Here is a 16,922-nt window from a genome sequence, read left to right as displayed (position 1 = left end):
GTGGTTCTATGATCAGGTTTTTTCCCACAAGATGACATCAGTAAAACCCCTGCTTACTTCAAAGTTGAATCCTTCTTTAAGTGCAATTGCCCTCAAAATTTTTGAGGAAACCGTGGTCGCAAGCATGTAAACATTCTTCACATCAGCATCTTTGGAGCAGTTTTCCTTCCAGCGAGAAAACATCCACCACCCAAACAACGCCGCCAGCTCGTTCCCAGTGAACACCTTCCAGCAGCCACTGCAGACAGCACAAAAAAGAGCTCTTAGGTTTCCCAGGAGGATTCAAGCAGGGGGAGACATTTGCTGCAGTCACTGGAACAACAGGAGTCTGAGCACACTACTGACAAGCTGCTCTATACAAAGCCACCCTACCAAGAGGACTCCACATTTCTCACATCTCAATGATGTACAAGCCCAGTGCATTCTGCTAGCAAGCAAAGGTATCCATTCAGTTACCTTGTTATCAGCTTCTACATCAATCTCTATGGTCTACACACTGCAGTCAGGCACTGCCTGAACAATAGGAAATTATTACTTACACTATTAGCAGAATTTTGGCCTGTTAGTGGAAGAAAAACAATTTCTATTCAATATAAAGTAGGCAGGAAGCAAAAAAACAAGAACCTACAACAGCTAGCTGACCCAAGGCAGCATTTATTTGCCTAGTCTAGGAGCAAAAAGAAGATTAGAGGGTGGTTACACAATGGAACAGGTTGCCCAAGGGGGCTGTGGATGCCCCATCCCTGCAGGCATTCAAGGCCAGGCTGGATGTGGCTCTGGGCAGCCTGGGCTGCTGGTTGGTGACCCTGCACACAGCAGGGGGTTGGAACTACATGATCACTGTGATCCTTTGCAACCCAAACCTTTTCATGATTCTTTGATTCTATGATTCTGCGATCTGCTTGCTTTAACGAGTTACTTCCTGGTAAAAACTATTGCAAAATTAATTTAAAAGGGGGAAAAAATGTCCACTAGAGGTTAACTATGGCTCTAGAATGAATGGCTGCAAAAACAATGCAAGACTGGCAAAACACAGGTTATGCACTGATGAAAAACTCAGAATTGCTCCTAATGGAAGAGGTAAATACCCTCTATGCTCTTCTCTACATAGAGCCCAGCCGTCCTTCAAGGGTATTTTAACTAAAGTGCAGTTTAGGAGGGTTGCACTGCCACGCTCCTTTAAAGATACATTCCCCCTTTCCTACCCTGATGTCTCATTGGAGGAAGAGGAACTCAGTCTTCAAAGATGCAAAGCAGGCTTGTTATTTCCTTCTGCTTTGCTCATGTATGGAGCCTGTCACACAGCACTGCTGCTCAGGTCACCCTTCCTTTTAAAAAACACACCCCAAACTGCTTCTACAGAACTGGCTTTCCCAATACTCAGCCTTTAAGAATAATCAGTAAGCTGGAACTCAAAGAAATACTTGCATGGCTATTACAGAAAGGAGCTGAAGAGCATTTTGTGCTTTGAGCTGAAGAGCATTTTGTGCTTTGAACCAAGGAAGCTTCAGTTTTGTGTTCCAGGTCATAATTGCTGTTAACCAGTGGTATTATTGCAATTAAGAGGTCATTGTGCTTTTCTGACTTACCAGAATGAACAGCAAAAGCCCAAATGATGCATCAAAGCATCTCAAGTACTTCTCTCACAGCTACTCTGGCCCTTGTTGTGTTAAGCTTAAGTTAGGGGCAATGTTTCTTTATTTCTTTGTAGCTGGTTGCCTCAACCAGATCCTACTTTTCATCAGATGGTACCTTGCCTACTTTTGGGTTCATGGAAGTTGAATGGAGAATTTCCATGCCCACATATACAGTGTGTGTTGATAGAGCAGACAACCAACAAGCTTTTACGCAATAAACAAGAGCTTCTGGTAACTGCTGCCATTCAGAAAACTGGAATGGAGAACTTCAGCCCTTCTCTGACATGCTGTTGTTCCCTGCTCAGTTCAGGGCAGCTTTAAAAGACAATTCAATAGATGGGCTGTGCCTACGTGAGAAGTTCATGGGGCAATAATCAGTGCTTCAAAGGTAATTCAGCATCCTGTGGAAAGCTGTGCAGGTATGGACTCTTGTCTCCATTCACACACTCATTTCAATGGAGTCAAGCCTCTGTTAACCACTGCCTGCCCAAGTCTGACCATAACATGCAGTGAGAAATAAATTCACCCTCAATTCCTGACAATTCAAAGGCTCCTTTTTGTGCTATTTTCAGTTTTCTGCTCCATCTTAGACTGAGAACCCAAGCTCCTCATCTGCACTTCTGACTTCAACCCTCTAAACGTTCCCCCGTGGGTTTTTTTTAACATACGTAGATATATTTAATGCTTCTTAACTGGAAGAAGCTGATCCCAGGTGGCTATAAAGAGGAGATAGACATCTAATTACTATCAAGTACCTTGGAGCACCGCAGATTACTAAATACAGCAGGAATCCACCTGGATTTAAGCATGCTTGCTAGCGGCAGCACAACTTCATTACATTTTAGTTCACAAGAAAATAGCAATTAGGTTAATAAATGAACTTTCCTAGAGCAGCAGATGCTTGAAATTCAGTTCTTTGCCTTATGCATTGCAGAAGGGGTCTCATATGAGCAGGAATTTCAATGCTCCAGGCAGATTAGCAGGTTGGAGCAGTCAGGAGAGGCTCAGGTCTCTGAGGAGGCAGCAAAGGAATCCATTCCCACAAAGGAATGATGCCTCAATACTGCCCTTCCAGCCCAAGCGTGCTGTGATGTCTGCACACAGAGCTTCTACTGACCTCTGCTCGGGCAGTGCACACATCTCTGCGTAGTATTTAATCTTTGGCTCCGTCCCACTCGTCCGAAGGGTGGCAACACAACCATTTTGAAATGTGAAAGTGATCATCTGACTGTTTTTACTCACAGGCAGCACCTACATCAACAAGAAAAGACGATTACGGAATGCCCCAACTAACACAAATACGTTGCTTTGGTTTGTGATTAAGTAGAACAACCAATATTTACGGTGCTAAATAAGCTGTATATCCACCAGCCAGGGCAATAAGCTAAAACAAGTCACTGCAGCCTAAAAGACAGAACTACCCTCTGGATCTGTAGGATAACTGGACTATTTCTTACTCCCACGGAAATACCAACATCTGGAAACCCGCTAGATGGCAGAAGAGATGCAGGAGCACCAAAGTCACCCCAGCTAATAAAGTTCATCCATTGCGGATGCCCCATCCCTGCAGGCATTCAAGGCCAGGCTGGATGTGGCTCCAGGCAGCCTGGTCCGCTGGTTGGTGACCCTGCACACAGCAGGGGGAACCTGGATGGTCGTTGTGGTCCTTTTTAACTCAGGCCATTCTATCATCCCATGATTCTATAGGAAAAAGGTAAAACAACAGCAATGTCATTTCACACTGAAGTAATTTTCTCCCCAACTAAGCCATCTTAGTAGACACTGCCATCTAAGATGCCATACTATATCTTCCTGCATAGCTGTTGGCCTATTCAACTTTCAGTCTCTTCAAAAAGAGAAGCCCCTCTACAAAATGCAACTCACCGACTTCTTATTGGGCTGGCTGCTGTCATAGCCAGTGGTAACGTCTCGTACGTGTAATATGTTGTAATCACCACAGAACTTGGGATAAGACTGAGGGCCATCGAAGTTCCGAAGCCTCTCAAATATCCTCTTGATGGTTGGAGGATCGTAGCACAAGAAATAGGAAGTTTTTGATATGTGATATCCATACCTACAAGGAGATGAGTCTTTTCAGTTAAAACATTCACGAGTTTTCTGCATATTTGATATCTAAAGGAAGTCTGTTTGGAAAAGAAAAAGCAACAATGGGAAAATAATACACTTCTCACACTGACAGGCACAGGGCATCAACCACCCCTCTAGGAAGCCTGATTCAATGTTCAACCCCCCTCTCTGTAAATAATTCTTTTCCTAAAGTCCAGCTTGGTGAGGCTTTGTCCAAAATATGAATGGAAAAGGCAACTTACCTTTCATACACCTCTGTGAGTTTCTGTGCCAGCGACAGGTTCTTGGTCTCCAGGTAAGCTGCCATTTCAGCTATGACCACAGCCGCGCTCACACCATCTTTATCCAGCACTGAGGTGCCACACATGAAGCCTAGAGATAACAAAACGATTGTGGAATACAAAACTGGCATAGTGCTACACTGATTTACATGAGTCAAGTTCTACTTCCAGGGAAATGAAAACTGGTTGATGTATCCGTGCTGTCCTAATCACTGCACAATGCTCCCCGCCATGAAATCTAGCTAACTTAGGGGTCACAGTGATAGAAAGACATGTGCTAGCACCAATTAATTTCAGTCTGATAACATCCCTTCCCTGAGGGGGTCTTTCATGGCACAGAGCTAAATGTATCAGCTGCTTGTTCTGTGCAAGCACAGCAATATGAATCAAATGAACTGATATTGGTACAGGCTTGGTAACAGAAAATACAGTGCTCCACAGTACTGCCAAGCTGCCTTCTTTCTGAAGGGATTCATCAGCAACATCTTCATACCTTACTGTTAGAACTTCCTTGAATTCTATGAATATGGGAGGGGACTTGTATGGGCAAAAATGCTCTTCAGTAAGAGCTTCGTTTTCAAATGCTATAATGGATATGAATATGGCATCCTAAAAAGCTGCTCTTCATCTTGAAGAAGCAGAAAATTCCTATAGCTGAAACATTCGCTGCACAGTTCTATACCAATGGGGGGTGTTAGCAAGACCAACAGAGCACTCCAGGCTATGTCAGCAGGACTAGACGACCTTTAAAGGTTCCTTCCAGCTCTAAGGATTCTATGATTCTATCCACATTAGGCAGCCAATACCTGCCCAGGGCTAGATTTCCCTCTGGCTGCTGGTATGAAGTAGTCTCTTAGGTTATATTTTACCAGAGGGCTCTTGGAGGACCTGCTATATTGGTTAATGCAGCAAGCCTTTGGGCCACCAAGTCCTCACGGAGTGGATCCATAAGTCATTACATTGCTTCAGAACAGATCCTGTGCTTAACCTCAGCTCAAAGGCTGTGAAACAACAGCAGTTCAGCAACCAAGACCACACTTTCTAGATACATTCCCCCTGCAGCTGAAAGGGACATATATATCCAAGACATACCAATAGACTCTTCAAAGGCAAAGAGAACTTCTTTTCCGTTATCCAGGAGATCTTTGACTCTGCTTCCAATCCATTTGAAGCCAGGGAGTGTTTCCTGAAACAGGGAAAATAAAACAGATGGCGCTGCATTCCAATTCTCCACCACTTGGGTTAAAGTCGAGCAATGAAGTGCAGCTACTCCTCTTTCCACCCCCAGGATGTTAAATGGAAACCCTGAATGTCAGACCTGGAAGTTCAGAAGAAAAAGGAGGAATCAGATTGAAAATGTGAGAGGGATTTTAGGGTCAGTGGGAAAGTCTGATGTGGAGTCAACACAATACAGCTAAAGGATGCTTTTCTTGACATCACTTCCCTACATCTGTATCTCAGTAATTGATCAACAGAATAGAGGTGGTAAAGACAATCATTAGACAAGTGCAGGATGCTGCTCAGAATGTAAACCAAAGGCAAAGCATCAGATGAGTACTGCACTGGACTGAATGTGGAGTTGAGGAATAAGTATGCTTGAGAGCCTCTGGTTCTCTCTGAGATAAGAGAGACGAACGGTATTTAGTATTTAGATAATGAAATTCACTACAAGGCAGCAGAACTCAAACACATCCTTAATGGAACAACATGAAAGACCTTAATGGAAGTGCACCTCTATTAGAATCTGAAGGGGGGTAATGGTTTAAAAGTGAGACAGGGGAGTTTAGGTTGATCTTAGGAGGGATGTATTTCACCCCTGAGCGGTGGTGACGCACTGGAACAGAGTTGCCCCAAGGAGTGCCTGTGGGATTCTGCCCCATCCCTGCAGCATTCAAGGCCAGGTGGACTGTGGCTCTGCAGCCTGGGCTGCTTGGTGGTGACCCTGCCAACATGCAGGGGTTGGAGCGTGGATGAAGCAACTTTGGGCCTTGCAACCCAGCCATTCTATTCACTATGATTTCTGGTGATTAAAAACTTTTTTGTAGCAAAAAATATCAAGTTGCATACGCCCATCTCCAGAATTTCTCCTTACAAGAAGAGCCAAGATGAAAGCATTGTATGCACATCACCAATTAATTAAATTTCTGTGTCACCTGCGTTACAGCCTACTTGCAGATTTTGCATAAATTGATACCACAAAATGATACCGCTGTAATGTGCAGTGAGGAGCTGTTCAATGGGAATGGTAGATCCTGGCTCCATCAAGTCAGTGGGGTGGCCAGCCAGGACAGGAGGGGATTGTCCCTCTTCTGTCTGCCCTCTGATGGCCGCCATCTGTCAGTGCGCATCCAGGGTAGGGGCCCTCCAAATAGAAGAACAGAAGGGGCTGTTTGGAGAGGGTTGCAGAGAGGCCACAAGATGCTCAGAGGGCCTGCAGCACCTCCACATACAAGACAGATGGGCTGAGGGAGCTGGGCTTGTTCCAGCATGGAGAAGAGAAGGCTGCGGGGTGACCTTCATTGCAGCCTGCCAGGACTGAAGGGAGGCCTGACAGCAGTGCACCGTCAATAGAGGGGAGTAACTCTGGTGATCAAGGGCAGAGATAACAGCAGGACAAGGGGAATGGTTTGGAGTTACAGGAGCAGCATTGAGGTTGGATTGTTCAGGGGGAGAGTTGTTTACAGAGAGTGGTGAAGGTGTCTGGAACAGCTGCCAGACGAGGCTGTGGATGCCCCGTCCATCCCTGGAGGTGTTCAAGGCCAGCTTGGATGGGGCCCTGGGCAGCCTGGGCTGGTATTAAATGTGGAGGCTGGTGGCCCTGCCTGTGGTGGGGGGTTGGAGCTTCGTGATCCTTGAGGTCCCTTCCAACCCAGGCCATTATACGATTCATGTGGTTCTATGATCAGGTTTTTTCCCACAAGATGACATCAGTAAAACCCCTGCTTACTTCAAAGTTGAATCCTTCTTTAAGTGCAATTGCCCTCAAAATTTTCGAGGAAACCGTGGTCGCAAGCATGTAAACATTCTTCACATCAGCATCTTTGGAGCAGTTTTCCTTCCAGCGAGAAAACATCCACCACCCAAACAACGCCGCCAGCTCGTTCCCAGTGAACACCTTCCAGCAGCCACTGCAGACAGCACAGAAAAGAGCTCTTAGGTTTCCCAGGAGGATTCAAGCAGGGGGAGACATTTGCTGCAGTCACTGGAACAACAGGAGTCTGAGCACACTACTGACAAGCTGCTCTATACAAAGCCACCCTACCAAGAGGACTCCACATTTCTCACATCTCAATGATGTACAAGCCCAGTGCATTCTGCTAGCAAGCAAAGGTATCCATTCAGTTACCTTGTTATCAACTTCTATATCAATCTCTACAGTCTACACACTGCAGTCAGGCACTGCCTGCACAATAGGAAATTACTACTTACACTATTAGCAGAATTTTGGCCTGTTAGTGGAAGAAAAACAATTTCTATTCAATATAAAGTAGGCAGGAAGCAAAAAAACAAGAACCTACAACAGCTAGCTGACCCAAGGCAGCATTTATTTGCCTAGTCTAGGAGCAAAAAGAAGATTAGAGGGTGGTTACACAATGGAACAGGTTGCCCAAGGAGGCTGTGGATGCCCCATCCCTGCAGGCATTCAAGGCCAGGCTGGATGTGGCTCTGGGCAGCCTGGGCTGCTGGTTGGTGACCCTGCACACAGCAGGGGGTTGGAACTACATGATCATCGTGGTCCTTTTTAACCCAGGCCATTCTATCACTCTATGACTCTATGACAATACCCACAGAGTTAAGTCACAACAGGAAGGTGTGCCTTTAAGAAGCATGTCTTTGGGGCACAGCAATTTTCACAACCTATGGTGTCTGGATGAGGAGCTACAAGATATGGTTCAGTGGCTTGTGGTAGCAATGATAATGGGAGAATGGTTAAACTAGATGGTCTTGTTTGTCCTTTCCAACCTTGTGATTCTTTGATTCTGTGATTCTCTGTGAAGAGATAAAACAGAAGGTCCCATTACTTACTTCTGCTGCTCTGCCACTGCCAGTCTGTCTGCATCAGGATCAGTGGCCACGACTACTTTAGCATTTTCCTTCTCTGCAAGCCTCAGTGACAACTCCTGGAGAGAGAAGCGAAAGGGGAAATATCACAAAACCAAATAAATGCATTCTTGCTCCTAAGCTACACATAACATGCAAAACAACCTCCAAGAGCTCATACAGATGGCTCAGTGAGTTTAACACAGCTCAAAGCCAGGTACTCTCTGTGCCTTCCCCAATTCATTTTTCATCAGAGTATCTTATTTAAATGAAGGAAAGTCCACAAGAGCACATAAATGAGACAAAGCAGAAATACCAGCACAGATTCTCCTTCTTCAGGATTTGGGCATTTGACAGTAGAGAAGTCTGGATCTGGATCTTTCTGTTCAGGTACAGGAATGGGAGGTTGAAAACCAAATGCCTTGAAAGCCCATTGAACGTAGTCATGTCCAACTCCATGAAATGAGGTATGAACAAACTTCAAGTTTGTCTGCATGTTTAGCTCCCTGATAAGGAAAGAAAAAATTCAGTAAGGCTGCAGTTAAGTTTGCATAGAGACCAAGGTGAGAGGGAGTGTTGATCAGCCTGAGGGGAGAAAGGTGCTACAGATGGACCTGCATAGACTGAATCATAGACCTGCATAGACTGGCAGACAATAGCAGGACAAGGGGAAATGGTTTTAAGTTAAAAGAGGGAAGATTTAGGTTGGATGTTAGAGGGAAGTTCTTCACTAGGAGAGTGGTTAGGCCCTGGAACAGGCTGCCCAGGGAGGTTGTGGATGCCCCGTCCTTGGAGGTGTTCAAGGCCAGGTTGGACGGGGCCATGGGCAACCTGATCTAGTAAAGGTGTATGTTTGGTGGCCCTGCCAGGCAGGGGGGTTGGAACTACATGATCCTTGAGGTCCCCTCCAACCTGGGTCATTCTGTGATTCTGTGATAACCATCAGTTTCTGCATCAAATCCTTCCACCATCCTGACAATCCTACTCCAGCTCCACCTCATCCTCATCCTCCTCCTCTTCCCTACCTCTGTCCCAACTAACATTTAAACTTATCCATCCTATTCCACTTCATGCACCTTTACTCTGAATCACTGCATTTTTTCAGAACCCTTTGAGCATTAAACAAAATGGTTCACGTTGGGGTGAATTACTGTAACCTTGTGTTCCAAGGCAGTGACCAGGACTTGTGCCTGAAGCTGGGTGCTTTATTGTCCTCAAGTAGGGTTCAGGCCTAAAGAAGACGACCATTTAACGTACTGACACATCAGGGAACGGATGGGGTGAGACAGAACGGGGACTGAAGATTCCTCCCAGCAGGAGGAGGACAGGACAATGGCCTCAGGCAGGCAGTGATGTTTGTGGTAGTGCAGAGCTTCTCTGAACCACAAAGACTTAAAACCATCATTTAAGAACATTTCGTTTCATACTACACCTGTGGTAACAGATCTTTTTCAGATCCTCCATGTAAGAGTCACAAATTTTCTTCAGAGGATCCTGCCTAAGAGGACTGGTGTCGACAAGGTTCTCGTTCCAGGATCCATTCCATGGTTCAACACACTCTTCTATGCATTTTATGATTTCCTTATCGTGAGGGGATTTGATCTGAGCTCCATTTTCCCAATAAACCTGGTAGGAGTTGAAGGAAAACACGACACGGTTTATTTACAAAGCCAACTGACGTCATAAATACTCTTAGCTATAGGATTCCAAGCACTGCCTGCTTCAGACTGGCCTAATCCTCAACTCGTTTGGGATCCCAGCATAGGACTGCAGTCACCAGACAAAGTGATTCAGTTGCTAAGACTGAAATCATCAGGACATGAGAAATTCAGACTGGGAAACCCACCGTGCTGCATAAAGTGTAGCAGAATAGAAGCGCTGCCTTTTGCACAGCCTTTAGAAAAAGCAGCACAGTTTGTTTCTGAAGTCGAAGCAGAACAGATAAGCACTGTGCCAAGGTGCATTTTTCCCATAACTGAACAACTGTAATCTTTCAGCTAGAAATGCTACCAAACCTGAGCTAAAAAAAAGCCATTGTTGCGGACTGATTCAGATCCCTATAGTTTGTTTCCAATTGCACAGCTGCCTTTCTAATCAGAGCATCCTGTCCCTCTTTTGATGGCGCTCATTATCTCTGAAAGGACAATCTTGTCAAGCTGTCCAAAACCTTCCCAAGTTGCTGAACTGACGGGTGATATATTGAAGATGAAACAGCTTTTGTGAAAGACTAGAAAAACAGAAAAGTACAATACTCTGCCTCTAAAGACAGAGACATGATGGCTTCTCAATAAGCTAATAATAATGGAATACTGACAATGCTTGTTACATGCAAGCAATGTAAATACTGAAGTAGATAAGGGACACATGCAGCGCAGTCACCTGCAGGAGCTCTCTGTACGCAGCCAGACTGGTTCTCCTATCATTGCCATTCCTCACCAAGCTGCTACTGAGCCCCCAGAAGGCTGATTTTACATCAAGTTTAGAATTCAGTTTAGATCCTTTCAAAGCTAAGCAATGAAATCATGTGCAATTTGTTATGACGAGCGCTTTGCCGGATCCAGGCTTTCAGAATGAATCCACCTACCTGTCTCCCACTGCCCAGGTAACACAGTCTTGCAGGGAACATACAGAGCTTTATTAATCAGCAATAAACTGTGGTCACCTGCTGTGTTAGTGGGCATGGTGGGGACGGGCTGACACTTAGACTTGATGATCTTAGTGACTTCTTCCAACCTTAATGATTCCATGACTCCGATTCACTGAACTTCTAGCTCTGTTATAAATCTGTTTTTAAACCTAAGAGGTGATCAGATAATAGAATCACAGAATCACAGAATTATCAAGGTTGGAAAAGACCTAGAAGATCATCAAGTCCAACCATTACCAATACTTCCCGGCTAAATCATATTCCTCAACAATAAAGGGCTGAAGCATCCTCCCAGCTTCTGCTTTGACCCTATGTATGGACTGTCACAATGCATTTGTATTCAAGACACACAGGTTTTAGGGGTCTCTAGTCTCAGAGGAACATGTGTGTCATTCAGAAGGTTACATAAGGATGAGTTACTCGGAAGCACACACAAATAGTGCAGAAGAAGCCAAGACTCACCCCAGCACATCAAAGCCACACAGGTAATATAGAAAGCAACTGGCTGCAATGTGCCATAAGCTACAGGGCTAAGCCTTACCTTGTACCCATTGTCCTCCTTCCTGTTGTGGGATGCTGTGATCATTACGCCAGCGACAGCTTTGAGCTGCTGAACAGCATAGGGCTAAAAAAGAAACCCAGAGATGGCGACTTACTCCAGCATTCTGCAGCTGGCAGAAGGACGGTGTGTTCTTAGGACAGTTATTAGGATGCTACGGGAGAAAGAGCTCAACATTCACCAGCTTATTTGAAAAGTATATAAGCAAATGCTCATCAATCTGCTCTCTGAAGCTGGTAACAGGGAGAAAGCTTGTTCAGAACAGTGCTATTTTGTTGCGTGGCAACGTTATTCCCAACTCCATAAACATCGCTGTTAAATGCCAACTAAAGAAAGCCCACACTGGGGTCACTCCAGCACTGAGAAAGCAAAAGATAATGCAAAGAAGACAATGACTCACCACGAAGGGTGTAGGGACGTATGTTGAAAAGAAGTATACAGGAACATCTTTAGCCAGCAGGACTGCTGCAGTGAGCTTCGCAAGTCTACCAACATGAGACAGAAAACAATCAGTCAACCCAGCTCCCAATACAATCCAACAGGCACAGGGCATTGCTTTCAGTTCCATTTTGCTTGTTTCTTAAATCCTTGCATAGTTTTATTTTGTTTTCCCCATGTTTCATACACTAATCATTTTGGGGCTGTAGAATTGGACATTTTCATTTGCTGCTTGAAGGGCACAAGGCACTTCAGTCATGTGAATAAAGCAATGATATCAAGAAACGTGGTTTATTGGGAGCTATGGTAGTAGGTGGATGGTTGGACTGGATGATCTTTTAGGTCTTTTCCAACCTTGGTGATCCTGTGATTCTATGAAAAGATAAAGAACCTTCTGGTGTGACACTCGTCCTTCATTGAAGGACCAAAGTGAGCTCCCTAAAACAAGCAAGTGCCAAATCCAAAACCAGCATCAGTATTTTTAAACCTTGCCTTTGTATTAAACTCGTCCTCCCAAGAAGCTGGGAAGCTCATTCTCCTTTACAAGGCAGTTTGATATGAAGCTGCTCTTTTCAAGGCAGCTCAGCAATTAACAACAGCAGCTCTTACTCAGAGGGAAAACCAATGAGAGATTAAATAACAAACATCATCTTTGCTCACTTATTCCTATAAACAAGCATTAACCATTGCTTCCGTACCTTCCCACGATGAGTTTATATTTCAGGTACTCAGAATTTCACTGCAGCTTTTGCTAAACGTAATCTGATATCACAGAAAAGAATTTGAGAGCTAAAATTCTAGCTGAAGGCACGGAAATCTTGTTCCTGTAACACAATAGCTTACGTCAACTGCATTATGGGGAGAGCTGCCATCTCCTTTGATACTGGAAATGATGCAAGAAAGGCACAGCATCACTCAGGCAGCGTGGGGTGAGCAGGCTGACTGCACTGACAGCCCTCTTTTGGGGAGGTTCAGTTTGACTTTAGAACTACTGTAACTACATGTCAGCTCAAAGGGACAAAGGAAACACAACTGAGAAATGCTTGCTCCTTCAGCATGTGAACCATGGAGACTGTGCTGCATCAGGTCTGAATTCCATGTTGGTGTTGCTGAAAAAGGAATGTTTTTAGCCCTGCAGAGGAAAACATGGGGGTCCTGGTGGATGGAAAACTGAGCATGAGCCAGCAGTGTGATCCTGCAGCTCGGAAAGCAAATGGGATCCTGGGCTCCATCAGCAGAGGGGTGGCCAGCAGGGACAGGGAGGAGATTGTCCCTCTGATCTTGTGAGGCCCCATCTGCAGTGCTGAGTCCAGGTCTGGGGCTCTTAATACAAGACATGGAGCTGTTGGAGAGGGTGCAGAGGAGGCCACAAAGATGCTCAGAGGGCTGCAGCACCTCCCATACAAAGACAGGCTGAGGGAGCTGGGCTTGTTCAGCATGGAGAAGAGAAGGCTGCGGGGTGACCTCATTGCAGCCTGCCAGGACCTGAAGGGAGCCTACAGACAGGAGGGGAGTCAACTCTGTGAAAGGGGGGATAACAGCAGGACAAGGGGAAATGGTTTGGAGTTAAAGGGCAGATTGAGGTTGGATGTCAGGGGATGTTGTTTACAGAGAGAGTGGTGAGGTGCTGGAACAGCTGCCCATAGAGGCTGTGGATGCCCCGTCCATCCCTGGAGGTGTTCAAGGCCAGCTTGGATGGGGCCCTGGGCAGCCTGGGCTGGTATCAATGTGGAGGTTGGTGGTCCTGTATGTGGTGGGGGGTTGGAGCTTCATGATCCTTGAGGTCCCTTCCGACCCAGGCCATTCTATGGTTCTATGATTGTGCAGTTTTCCTCATACTACTGCATTTTTAAACTGTGCATAATGCAGGCAACCTGACTGACAGCCCTGCACGTGCAAAGCAGCAGGTATGTTTAAAACCCTCACACCAAAGCCTGCTGGATAACACACAGCATGTATCTAAAAGTCAGAAGGAAAGGTGGGGAGACACAGGGTGTGAGGGAATGGAAAACCCTTCCAGGACAGCTGCTTCTTGAAGAGCCATTGGATTCTGTGCTCTGTTACACCTTCACATCCAAATCTCTGTCTGAGCTTATCAACATTTTAATGTCTGCATTGTGTTCTTGTGCTTTTAGACTGTAAACTCTCTAGTGAAGCAACCAGGGCTCCTGGGATTACAAAGGCTCAGTCCGTGCCTCTTTTTCTTACTATTCTTACTATTTAAATGGGCTAAGGGAAGGTAAAGCGGGCACACTTCATAACATCAAACTGTTCTGATAGAAGGGAATATATTCAAAGCCACAATTTCATTTCTAGTCTTGCAAGTGTAATCAATACTCATACTTCTTACTGCTGCAGTTGCTGGTCACCTGACCTCGTGTGTCATATCCAACAACAAAGCCTCTCTGCTTAAAGTCTGAAAAGCACCTCTCAAGATACTTGTAGATGCCCTGGAGAGAAAAAAAAGAGAGAAAAAAAAGGAAGAATTAGCTCTAGTGTCACATACTTAAACATTAAATATGTTGACATAAACGTTAAAGGCGTTTTTCACATACAGATTAATGTCAATAGAAAATACAGCTCAGTAAGAACTGTGATATTCTTGTTTTGGCTCCGCAGCTTCTCATATTCAAACCAGCTTTTTAAAGACCCAATTGATAAACATCCATTATTTTCATTCTAAATCCATCCACTCAGACTGCAAGGACAGTGTTGGTCAATGCCTGTCTTTATCTCTCTGCTCCCAGCACAAGTCAAGCATCTCTTCAGCACCAAATACTCACCCTACACATCCAACCTTGCATTAAAAGGATGCTTCCTTCTTACCCACTACTTCAAAAGAAAGCTTATTGCTGCTGACCTGCCCCATTGAAGTCACTCACTGGCACACACTGTAGCACAAACACAAGTTGTCTTGTCTCCTGTACATCCCAGCAGTGCATTTCCAATGGTAATTTATCAGAGAAGAACTCAGGGGTGAGTAGGTGGAGGAAATATTAAGCATAACTGCATTAAGAGCAAGTCTTTGATGTGTCCTTCTGTAGACCTGACTTGGTACCACCAGCAAGCTGTAAGTCATGAACCTGGTCTGATTCCCAGCCATAAAACTTGTTTTAGACCAATTCTTTTAAGGTCATGCAGCAAGGACTTCAAGCACTGACACGTGGACACAAGTACCTCTTCAGAGAACCATTTCAGCCACAGCTGTAGGTTTACTGCAGAGGGATGCACAGAGAAACACTGCAATAAATTATCTGAATCCTGCTGAAACTGGATCCTGGCTCACGGCATGAGGTCACCATCGCACCATCCCAACAACCTCAAGATCTTTCACTCGTGGTTGTAAAGAGATACGAGGCAGGGGAATGGGAAGAACGTGCTCACGTTTGGCTGGAACAGACTGAATATGACATAGGGAGAAGAGCTGGAGGTTTCTTAGCAGAAGGTCCTTCTTTGGCTATAGAGTCCTGATGTCAGGGCACATTGCAGAGTGTATCCTGGACTCGTTCCTCAAAGCCCAGGAAATTGCACAAAAAAGCCAAGGTTTACAAATGAAACAGCACTACATGACATGAACTGGAACTGCATAGAAACAGGGAACCAACAGGGACAGGCAAATTGCTTCAGCCAAGGGAAGCTCACACAGAACAAAGGATCATATAACCATAGAATGATAGAATGGCCTGGGTTGCAAAGGCCCACAGTGCTCACCCAGCTCCAACCCCCTGCTGTGTGCAGGGTCACCAACCAGCAGCCCAGGCTGCCCAGAGCCACATCCAGCCTGGCCTTGAATGCCTGCAGGGATGGGGCATCCACAGCCTCCTTGGGCAAAGGATGCTCCCACCCACATGGGAGCACAGAAAGGCACAGAACTCTGTTTGCAAAAGTAAAACCATCCACTGAACCCCCTCAAAGATCACCTAATTTCAACCCCCTGCTGCAAACAGGATTGCCAACCATTAAATCAAACACCAGATCAGGCTGTCCAGGGCTCCATCCAACCTGGCCTTGAGCACCTCCAGCAATGGGGTATCCACAGCTTCTGTTCTATCAACTGCACCACTCCACTCAGCGTCATCTGCAAACTTGCTGATGCCAGAACTGAAGGAAGCGTCGCTCTAAGATGCCCAGTTTAGATGCTAGAAACCTAAAGCAAACTTTGTCAGACCTAACATGAAACCAAAAAGACCAAACCATCAGATATAAGGTCAGGATTCAAACTCTTGGTAAGCTCCAGCACGATACTTCTTTCCTTTGGATAGTACAACGAGCTCTTGGAATATGGTTTCACCTCAGAAGCTTGAGTTGTAGGTGTACAAATCAGCCACCAGCAGCTTTAACAGAGTCCTGCCTGCTCCAAGCCTTCGTAACTCTTTGCACTGAGCCAACAGAAAACAAATTATTTCAGCCCTATCTGTGAGGGTCTGGTTTCAGAGCATTAACCTGCACAGACTGAGCCATATAAAAGCGTTTCAGTTCTGAGTATTGCAGTGAAAGACTTTAGTAACCCTTAATAAATCACGTAATAAAACACCATTTATCTTATGGCTGAAGTGCCATTTACCAACAAAACACCGGGCAGAGCAGACAAGTTTCAACAGGTTTATCCTAATGAGAACTTTCTATTGATACTCTGAGAATAAGAAATGGTGGCAAATATATCAGCATGTTTTATTTTCAGTCCTCAAGAATAAGGACGTTAAGAATATTTAACACACCCAGTCCCAACCCATTTGCATTTTATATGTTCATAAGGAAGGGAAATATGGAGCACCTATTGGCTGACTCATGTTATTTGCTTTCAGGATTTAACCCTTCTCTTTCCTTGCTTCCTACGCTGGCAGAAGGCTGTATTTTACACACTAGGAACCTGACTGCTTTGTGTTTAATAGGTAGAAACCTTTACTGGAATGGTGGAGAAAGAAGTCAACAAGGGACTGAGCTCTTAGAGAAAGCATCTATCACCTGCTATGAGCAAAATACTGTTGCAAAGAACAGCAGAGACCATAAAACCCTACATTAATCAAGATGTTGATTTGTTTGGACATTCAAACATTGCTTAAAAGAGTGGCAGGGAGGGAACTGGAGAAATCTCATTGTTTTCCACTCCTCTTTCAGCATCCAAGACCAAAATCAACACAGAGAAAAAAGAAGGGTACGAGGCACTGAAGGAACAAGTCCAGAGGGTTGGTTGCTATTGGCTTAAACAACTATTCTTGATTGTCAATCAG

The 16,922-nt window shown here is 45.1% G+C and overlaps 1 protein-coding gene across 2 annotated transcripts in view; it reads right to left on the bottom strand.

The window, feature by feature from the left end:
* PGM2L1 (phosphoglucomutase 2 like 1) overlaps nucleotides 1-16,922 on the bottom strand; it is a 38,416-nt gene that overhangs the window by 3,521 nt on the left and 17,973 nt on the right. For both annotated transcript variants that reach the window (XM_015852627.2, XM_015852626.1), the window contains exons 3-13: nucleotides 14,035-14,141; nucleotides 11,654-11,738; nucleotides 11,236-11,319; nucleotides 9,480-9,673; nucleotides 8,364-8,553; nucleotides 8,033-8,127; nucleotides 6,954-7,134; nucleotides 5,099-5,192; nucleotides 3,968-4,097; nucleotides 3,522-3,711; nucleotides 2,755-2,888 (exon numbers count right to left, since the gene is read on the bottom strand). In XM_015852627.2, coding sequence (XP_015708113.1) covers nucleotides 2,755-2,888; nucleotides 3,522-3,711; nucleotides 3,968-4,097; nucleotides 5,099-5,192; nucleotides 6,954-7,134; nucleotides 8,033-8,127; nucleotides 8,364-8,553; nucleotides 9,480-9,673; nucleotides 11,236-11,319; nucleotides 11,654-11,738; nucleotides 14,035-14,141 — 1,484 coding nt within the window. The remainder of the gene's footprint in view (nucleotides 1-2,754; nucleotides 2,889-3,521; nucleotides 3,712-3,967; nucleotides 4,098-5,098; nucleotides 5,193-6,953; nucleotides 7,135-8,032; nucleotides 8,128-8,363; nucleotides 8,554-9,479; nucleotides 9,674-11,235; nucleotides 11,320-11,653; nucleotides 11,739-14,034; nucleotides 14,142-16,922) is intronic.

This window comes from Coturnix japonica, chromosome 1, assembly GCF_001577835.2.
Source record: "Coturnix japonica isolate 7356 chromosome 1, Coturnix japonica 2.1, whole genome shotgun sequence".
In the NCBI taxonomy this organism is placed as follows: domain Eukaryota; kingdom Metazoa; phylum Chordata; class Aves; order Galliformes; family Phasianidae; genus Coturnix; species Coturnix japonica.
This window is presented reverse-complemented; position numbering and strand designations above follow the sequence as displayed.